The following is a 10,228-nucleotide window of genomic DNA, read 5'->3' as shown; positions in this document are numbered from 1 at the left end:
CATGGAGTAACCTGTAGTGTCGCCTGACGCATCCTTCACTTTTGGTTTGGGTGAAGGACACAAGTAAACGTCTTGTTCCTGACCGGGAGCATCCACTGACGACTTGCTGCTTTTATATTTGGACCTTTCTGAAGAGGAGGCGAAAGAGCTAGAGGCTGAGTCAGCAAGGAAAGCCAAAACTTTTTCCTGCTGCTCCGGCTTTAAAAGCTGTTTTCCTACTCCCAGATAAGGGAGCCTTCGAGGCTTTGTGTAGCCAGACGATGACGCTGGCTCAACACCTCCAGCCTTAGGTGCTATTGTGCTTTTGCCACTACCACCAGATGCACCACCACCATCAGTAGCACCTGGCAACCACCGCCCACAAACTCTTCCACCAGACTTCCTCATTTTTTGGAAAATCTATCCAAAATAACAACCGTTATATGGTACTGTAAAACAAGGTAGAAGGTGTGTATAAACTTGTTGAGAATTTAAATCTCCCTTTTTTGGGGGGAGACTGAACCAAAACTCAGGCCCTGTACATAAAACAACACAATGTAAGTGGCAGAAAGTGGCTGGCTGATGTACGACAAACTAACAGGACTGAAGTATATCCAATTTGTGAGAATTTGAATCTCACTTTTTTTTGGGTGACTGAAGCAAAACTCAGGCCCAGTGTATATAACAACGCAATCTAAGTGGCAGAAAGTGGCTGGCTGACATACGACAAACTAACAGGACTGAAGTATATCCACTTTGTGAGAATTTGAATCTCACTTTTTTTTGGGGGAGACTGAACCAAAACTCAGGCCCAGTGTATAAAACAACACAATGTAAGTGGCATAAAGTGGCTGGAAGATGTATGAAAAAATACAAGGACTGTAGTACAATTTCAATCTCCCTACAATGATCTCAGGACAAGTATGGCAGCAATAAATAGGACTGCTGCACACAAAAGTGTGGACAAATAAACAAGATAACTGTGCAGAAAGGAGCAACAGGATTTTTGCTTTTTAAAAAGCAGTTGGTTTGCACAGCAGCGTGCAAACAGCAATGCAGCTATCAGGGAGCCTTATAAGGCAGCCTAATAAGCTACAGAGCTGATGCACAAAAATATAGCCTCCACTGTCCCTGCAAAGAAAAGGTGGTGTTGGACAGTGGAAATCGCTACAGCACAAGCAGTTTGGGGGTTAATCTTCCCTCCCTCACTATATCCCTTCTTCTGATGAAGCTGCAGCAACCTCTCCCTATGCTAAGATCGGCAGAAGTAAGATGGCGGTTGGCATGCACGCCCCTTTATAGCCCCTGTGACGCCGCAGAAAGCAAGCCAATCACTGTCATGCCCTTCTCTAAGATGGTGGGGACCGAGACCTATGTCATTACGCTGCCCACACTCTGCGTCCTCCTTAATTGGCTGAACAATGGCGCTGGAAGCGTCATATGAAACGCAACTTTTGCGCGCAGATCGGCGACCTCATGGCCGATCCCACACTAGGATCGGGTCAGGTTTCATGAAACCCGACATTGCCGAAAGTCAGCGATTTTTTATTTTGTCCGATCCGTTTAGCTCAACCTTAGTTATTACTATACTTGAGTGAAGATTATCGTATTTTTTTGGACCATAAGAAGCACTTTTTCCCTAAAAGTTTTGGGGAAAAGGGGGGTGCGTCCTATGGTCAGAATACACTTACAAATACTATGGCAGCGATCCCGGTCCGATGCTGCAGGGCGATGCAGCCTCCCTTCCCAGGCTGGTGCGGCTGTAGGGCGGTATTGCTCCTCTGTGGGGTGGTGGCAGTGGTGATGCTCTGTTCGGTGGTGGGGGTCCCCTGGCATTTCACAAAATGCCATCGGAGCCCCATCACCCCACAGAGCACCACCATCACCGCCACCGCACCACAGAGTAGCACCACCGCTGCCCTACAGAGGAGCACTACAGAGCACCACCACCACTGCCGCCCCACAGAGGAGCACCACAGAGCATCACCACCGCCGCACCACAGAGCATCACCACCACACCAGCCTTGGATAGGATTTCCCGGAGGCCACCGCACCAGCCTGGACCACCGAACAACCTTTGTGACCACTCCTCCACCTGTGCCATTCCCCCCTGGTAAGCTGAATTTGGACTGTAAGACGGACCTCCATTTGACTCATTATATTTTTTTCCCTATTTTCCTTCTGAAAATTTGGGGTGTGTCTTATGGTCCGGTACATGCATGTTTGCTACAATTCCACTGTGGAAACGCATTAAAAACACGTGTGTTTATAACTTGCGGAATTTCCACCCATAATGAAAGTCTATTGGGAAATTCTGCATGGAAAACTATGTACCTGCAAGAGAAATTGACATTCTGCAGATTTCAAAAACGTACCACTAGTCAATTTATGCAGCGTTAAAAAGCACAGAATTGTAAGATGTTGCATTTTTTGACTCCGCAAAAACATGTAGCATTACAAATGCGCCAAAAGCTCATCATGGGTAAGTAGCCTCAATGTGTTTTTAAAGGTACTGTGTAGGATCTACATGCTGATTTTTTCCTAGGAAATGTTATCAAGAAAAGATCAGGTGTGGGCTCTGATATCTGGCACTCTCACTGATCTGTTGAAATGTGCTTTGCTCATTGTCTATTACTATTTTTTTAATGTATTATTATTCAGCCATTAGAAACACTGTAAGCGTTATGTATCCCCAGGATGCGCAGAGAAGTGTTTTGAGACCGCTGGAGTGCATTGCAGTCACAGGTATAGCTGTGCTTGCAGTTCAGAATAAAAGTAAGTTTGGTCTTGGACGAGCTATTTACCCAAGGCAAATTTAAGAAAACCCGGCATGGGTTTTTATTTTTGGAGCTAACTACAAGATGGTAGTGGTGTGTGTGGTTCACTCTCTCCAGGCCGGGTCTTACAAGTGGCCCATGGTCACAGATTCCTTTTAAAAACCCTACAGTAAAGGATTGCATATGTCCGTGTGTGTTTGCAAACTGCAGAGCAGGTGGCTCTGCAACAGCCGGCTTGTGTGAGGTAACCCCAAGCCAAGAGAAGCGAACACCCGATGCCCTTCAGTGTTAAACGGTGGTGCAGTCACCCATAGCAACCGGACTCAGATACGGACTGTTTTGATGCCCTGGCTCTAATGCGAAGGATACTGTTTTTACTTTAAGTTGTGAGTTTTTGGACAATAAAGACATTTGCGTTGAACTTTACTGGGTTACTGCCTCATTACCGTACGGTGTGAACACTGACACACTACAGCATGTAGCATAGAGAAGAGCTTTCACAATACACGCTCCTGACAGCAATAATATTCTTTCCAGTGTCATATTTATTTAATAATATGTATTTTCCATTTAAAATATACACAATGCAAATATTTTGTATCCAAGAAATAATTTAAGCAAGTGTTTTTTTTTACATTTTATAATTTAATGCATAAAATATGTAAACCTTAACAGTTAAAAATATCAATGAAATGTTACATGTAGTTTTACGTCAATACGAACAATGCATTGCATACAATTTATTCAAATGAATATGTGTAAATGTACAAGGTATAAGGAAGGAGTTATACAATACTGTATCACTTTGTGCAACCACGTGCACATTTACAAACTTTGGGTCTTTTCTAGCACTTGAAAGGTATGTTGCAAAGTATCTTGTTGCCTGGTAAGAAGAATTTTAATGTTGTAGTTAAAATACTGAAATATGTGATGGTTAAGTGATACTACATAAAATATCAAATCTTTAATCAGATGGAATTTCAATCAGGATTTTTCATTTTTTTATGCTTTGCTAGCAAGATATGAATGCTGGTTAATATAAAAAAGTGCTGCTATTTTCTCTGTAATAGAAACTTCCGAAAAAGACTAGGTTGTCTAATTCAATTGGGTGGGAGGTTGTACAAGCGCAGAATCTCAATGCCCCAAACCTATTAGACAAGAAAACCAGTATTGCTGTTTGTAGAAGTCCCCATCACCAAATAACCTATCAAGAGCACGTATTGTCTTAAAGGGAATCAGTCAGTAGGATCAACCCTCCTAAGCCATCTATATGGGCATGTAGGTCATAGGAATCTGAATAAAATGATACTTTGATATCTGTGACCCGATGTCTTATTCTAGAGGAATTAATGTTTTTCCTATATGCAAATTAACTGTTAAGATTTATGGGCTGGACAATGATCTACATGAGAATCTGCCTCCAGAGATTATTGTAAATGAAAGGGACTGTTACCAGTGTGAGACATGTAATGACTGATGGTCTGCTCTTCTGGTCTACAGATCTCACACTGGGTTGATCCCACTGACAGATGTCCTTTAACAACGAAAACAAAAGGACAGGGTGTAGTGATTCAATATTTCCGATTCTTCTCTCTATTGATATTGGTGTCTGGAGGCCACCATAAACATTAAGTGGTCTGCTGGTCCACCTGAAATCCATGGGTTTTGCCTACTTCAGAGTTTATGGGGCCTCTGGGCTGCTTTCACAGGCTCAACAGCAATACCCTACTCTGGCTGTTTCTGCAGTTGTGTCCACTAAGAAAATCTTTAAGTCTTTTTTTACATGGACAGTTGGCAGCATTTAATACTAAAACTCCCGTCTAGCAGGTATCTGCAGTAGAAGTGTATAGCTGGTGATTTTTTTTCTCATGCTGATTTGGCTAGGAGAACCTGGAAGTTAGACCTGAAAACAGCTAATCATAGACCTAATACAGAGAGCTGGGGATGGGATAGCTAGTTATAGAAGCCAGACATCTTATAGAAGAACAGCGCAAAGTGCTGTCCCCCAAGAATGGAGGTAACCTGATCACACTGTACGTAGCTCACCTCTAACCAGTAGACAAATACTAATTCATACACGTTCTGCAGTCCTGGCTCAATAAACATCAATAGTTGGAGAGGTGTGACTATAATTATGTTACAATTATGCATTTTAATAGACAATAAAGAACTTATTATAAGGAATAATGATTAGTTATGAGGATAATATCATTTACAGTTAAAATGCCCAGGAGATTACATACAAACAATGGGCTCAAATGTTAAAAGCAAGATAATTTGTGCTATTTCAAGACATTTGAAATACATATTTTAATTTAAAAAATTATAATATTGAATTGAAATTAAATATGGGCTAAAAATTACATTTAGCCTGAAAATATATAGTGTCAAACTTATGGTGGGTTACTATTGAGCAGCTTTTCATTGGGAAGACATAATATTGTATGTGTGATGGCTAGTAGTAGTCTTAGTTAACTCAGTCAAATAGGGCTCGATGATTGTATTATGTCATGGACCGAAACTATATATTTAAAAGATCTATCACACACTTACTTAGCCATCTTTGATTTAAATTAGACAACTTGAGGAACAAAAAAAACCATTTTATACTCTTATTAGCTCTAGCAAACTGTTAGGCACTTTATGCATCACTTTTTAGTTTAGGGTTCAGCTGGCACTACTATTATGGCTCCTTTTACATCAATTAGACCATCATAAGATAAAAAGGACATTTACCCTTTTACTGAGAGTTGATCATCATTTTGATATAAGATCTCACGAAAGTAGAATGTAATGGACCTTATACTATAAAAGGAGAATATTCACATACAGGAGCTGTAGATATATGACATGCTGTTAACCCATGACAATAACTATGGTGGGTGAATATACTCTAAAAGCACTTGATTACTAAAGTTGAGTTCTTCTAGAGCTTAGTCAGTCAACCTGTGATTTTCCAGATTTAAAAAATTTTCCCCCCAACACAATGCAGTGCTTGTTTACTTCAATTAATTGTACAACTAAAGGGATCAGCCAAATGTTTTTTAAAAAAAGGTTGAAAATAGAAAAATAAATTATGCTAGTTTTTTTCACCCCTTCAGAACTAGCACAAACACTCTGGTTGTCCTCCGGAGCTGTTTAGAAGTGGTTAGCATGTGACCTCTGCAGCCAATCAGTTACCACACCAGTCATATGCACCATGTGATCACTCAGGGCCATGACTGGCTGCAGCTGTCACCTGAGAAGTGGTAGAAATCAAAGCCCGAGAAGAATTCCAAAGGGTAAGTGCTTCATCTGCAAGTGGAGGAAGACACCAGTACAATTTTTTTTTTTTCAAAATTTACAGAATTTATTTAAGAACAAAGTTAAAATGTTGGCTAACACCTAACGTCTGATTGTTCATGCAGTCATTCAAGCCAGTTTCTGGCAAAAGGGAGCAAACAATCTGTTCTCACAATCAAATGTAAAGTTACCAAGGGGAGCAATAAACTCAAAGTTTTCCTATTGTATCTATTGTGAACATTATTTGCATATTTTTCATATGTTTTTTATTTAAAAAAGGTTAAAAACGTAGAAAATTTAGTTGGAAAATGGGATGAAAATTCCTTGCAGTTGATATAGGGTAAAAATTCATATCTTTATAGTTATACATTGCATACAGCTATCATTACTTTACCAACATTGATTAGTGGATACATTTCATTTCGTTGTTGCTTTTCGTAAAAATTCCAAGTTTGTGTTTTATATATCAAATCAGACACAGATGTGGCTGCTGTGATCTGACTGTCATCTGCATAGAAGTGACATTAAAAAATGAAAATAGCATAAACGGCATGGTGCATTGTGCTATTACAGTAGTGACATCTCTAGTTTTTGCATTCTAATATTGTGCAGGTTAGGCATAACCATTAAATTAGGTCAGTAGAGCCAATGTAACAAAATAGTGCATAAAAAACTGATTTTCTGATTGAGTTAAGAGATTTAAAATTCACACAGCTGCTTGCTTCCAAAAACAGTGCCACATTTGTTTAGAGGATGTACTTGGTATTACAATGAAAAAACAATTTGAAGTAAAGAGGAAGAGGAAGCGGAAAGCAGCCATCTCTTTAACTGAGCAAAATTCATTTAAGACCGACAGCATACATACGTGTTCATATCTAGTTGCTGAGGGTGTATCTCACATATCGGTTTTTATTTAAAAAAAACTAAAACATACGCAGTATGGTGAAAGGATAAAAAATGTAATACCAAGGAACCAATCAGATCTGTTTTAACAATCATGGCCTATCGGAATGGCTACGATGGGTTACATACAGCATCTTGGTTATTCATGCACTATTTTATTAAATGAGCCAATTGATGAGCCGCCATTCACATGAGAGCCATGCAAACTTCCTATTCTATAGAGAACATGTGTTATGTGTATCCACATATATTTATATTACATTTTTACAAAATGATGCTTGCATAATTATTTTAGGTAAGTGTTAGAGGGTTTGCACAGCAAAGTCCATCGCACATAGAATCTGTACATAGACAAACAAATCAAAAATACTGCATATAAAAACAGCTGCATGCTATCCCTAAGCATAAAAATAACTATCTGTACTGGAGTGGTATGCATATATGACAGTGCTTTCATATAAAATGAACACATCTGCTAGCTACATTCATATAATCGCATCAAAAAAGCAGAAAATATTAATAATCAAATATATACAATCAGATGTCTGTAACCTGGCATCGGTGAGACCTGATAGGGGTTTTACGATAAGAATTTCTGATACCGGATTAAAACAGAGTAGTGTCTAAAATTGACTTAGAAGGGTAGAGAGCGAACCGCAATGTGCAAAAAATATGTTCAGAATTAGGTTAGAGAATCCCTCCTCCTCCCATCAAAGATTTTATCATCTTAATATATTGCAGTCATCATATTATTTAGCACTGTGTACTGCGGGTACCTGTACTAAGCCGGGTCCGGAACTGTTGAGGCTGCGTCCCATGTTGCCCAGGGGAAGGAATAGGTGACCAGACGGACCCAATGACCCGGGAAGGAGGGGCGTGTTAAAAGCAAAAGCGCGAGCAATGGCGAGCAGTTTCCCACCGGCAGAGACTGATGCAGATGGGGTGCATGCACAGCGTGCTCCTGTCTCCAGGGATCAGAGCCGCAACGGGCTGCAGCTGACCTCCCACGGGCACGGCATCGGAACTGTGAGCAGAGACAGGTCCATAGGCCCAGTTAAGTTTAGGGCCACACGTGTGCATAGAAGAGCTGTGTACGGGACCCAGCACTGCGATCCCCCTTACTGACCTTCACATCTGAGATTTCACCTGATATCGGGATTGTTGCAGCATTTGTGAATTTGGCTGCATGAGTTCATGGACTAGGGGCCCAATGTGTGAGACCACAGACCGTTGCCACTGAACTGGGAGCTGAGGATCCCCTTCTGAGGCATTTAGTCTGCTGTCACCAAGGACTACAACCCTCAGCGGGACATCTGCGGCTGAGGAGACCCCGGATATGATAAGTTTGCTGAGTGAACTGTTGCTAACTTTTTCTTGCTTTTTGTGCCATTACCCTGTATCCATCCCCAGTTTAATTGTTTATCTCCCTGCGAGAAGTATCTTTATTGTTAATTAAATTGTTAACTCTTCCTCTGCTTTCCTTGCGTCACTGCATCCCGCAACCTGCTTCCGTACTTACAATTCCTCCTTTTGCCTTTCTACTCAGTTAATTCTTCTCTTCCATTTTCCATCATGTTATTACAAACTGACTAGCTTAGTCATTCTAAGTTCTATGTGGAAGCAGGAGGTCAATTTTCCCTGCATAAGTCATGAGTCACTGCAAATGTCCCTGGCAGAGTAGGAGGAACAGAACAGCTATGTCAGGAGCTGAAGAGGGGGTTATGACTGGTGCAGGGAGAAAAGACTTCTGATTTCTACATAGAGCAGATAAAAGAGAAAAATTAGCTGGGTAGAAGGGCAAAATGTTTTATGTAATTGGATGACTGCAATATAATAAGATGATAAAAACTTTGATGGGAATGCTTCCTTTAAATGTTTGAAGAAGTAAAAATTCATAGCCAAACATGGCAAAGAAAAAAAAAGGCATTTTCAGTTTCCAAATGTTATCCTTTTTTTTTCTCCTAAAATAATTTTTTTGTGTGGCTTTTCATTTGAAAAAATATTGTCACTCAAACCCATTCAAATATTTAGAGGTTCCCTTCCCAAACTGAATGGTATGGCATGGTATTAGTAGTTCCCCCCTCTGCTACCTTATGGGAACAAGAACTGCATAGTTTTTTGTTTTTTTTACACAATAAATGTAATAAATATTTCAGACATTTTTGCTCTATTTGTAAAGCTGTGCAAGAAAATGTTAAAAGCTTTTAAAACCAAATTAGATTTTGATGTGCAACTCACATCAATATAAAGACCCATTTCTTCAAATCCAGTAGTGGTGATGTGACAGCCGGTAAGCCGCCAGGATGCTGCGGCTGCTTTAAGTGGATGCCCAGCACCCTATAAAATCTTTAAGCCTTCGGCATTGTCCAAGTCATGCTTCTAGATTAAATGATGTCTTTGGAAGAATGTGCTGTAGGTTCAATTAATAGAACAAATGTTCTCTTCTCATGCAAGTCTTAAGGAGAACTTTCAGATGTCACCTGCAGTCCTCGGTGTTGGGATTTTGTTCAAATTCATCAATCTATAAAATGGTTCATTTCAGTCTTTGATTTTTTGTTTGTAGCAAATTGCATTGTATTAAAGGCCAGTTACACTGCTCAACATAGACTGACCTCCTACATGACCGGCAATAGTGGGAATTTAGGGAAATGACCTCTACAAGTCAAGAGCAGCCATATGACATATTAGGAGACACAATGTGGAGATGGCATTTCGTTCACATAAGCTCGCAGATATGGGCATATAAGAAACTCAGAATATGTGGTACAAAGGTTTTGAGTAAAAAATTTGACAGAGGTCACTCCACACTGGAAACCATTTAGTTCCCATAACACTGTATCAATTAGAAATGTTTCTTTGAACTACTGCTCCAACAACATATGTATATTTCAATTTATATATAGCTGGTAGACACATATCATTATACATATATTGTCTTATAATAGACATATATGTAAATCATAATATGCAGGTTTCAAAGACGATACACCATTTTTTTTTCATCTCGGCTGCTTATTTGTAAGTGCAGTGTTTTGTTCCTATATTGTCACTTAAGGCCATTCATGGTTATACTGTTTTCCGTTCTTTTTCCGTTCGCGTTGTAAATGCTCCAGTTCAGCCTCGTACATCATCTCCTGGACCAGATATTTTTCCCGCCTCATTCGGTCACACAGATCTTTTGGCATATCGGGGATGAGGTAAGCAATAAAAGATTTTATTCCAAACACAAGGTGCTGTGAAAAAAAAGATGAATATTACAATGGTTGGAAATTATATAGGAGCTTGAG

At 39.9% G+C, this 10,228-nt stretch overlaps 1 protein-coding gene across 4 annotated transcripts in view; it reads right to left on the bottom strand.

Moving 5' to 3' along the window:
* Positions 1–3,295: 3,295 nt before the first annotated feature.
* Positions 3,296–10,228, bottom strand: part of ANO3 (anoctamin 3) — a 704,489-nt gene continuing 697,556 nt past the window's right edge. For all 4 annotated transcript variants that reach the window (XM_077288029.1, XM_077288030.1, XM_077288031.1 and 1 more), the window contains one exon: positions 3,296–10,174. In XM_077288029.1, coding sequence (XP_077144144.1) covers positions 9,992–10,174 — 183 coding nt within the window. In that variant the 3' untranslated portion in view covers positions 3,296–9,991. The remainder of the gene's footprint in view (positions 10,175–10,228) is intronic.

Source organism: Ranitomeya variabilis, chromosome 2, assembly GCF_051348905.1.
Source record: "Ranitomeya variabilis isolate aRanVar5 chromosome 2, aRanVar5.hap1, whole genome shotgun sequence".
Taxonomy (NCBI): domain Eukaryota; kingdom Metazoa; phylum Chordata; class Amphibia; order Anura; family Dendrobatidae; genus Ranitomeya; species Ranitomeya variabilis.
This window is presented reverse-complemented; position numbering and strand designations above follow the sequence as displayed.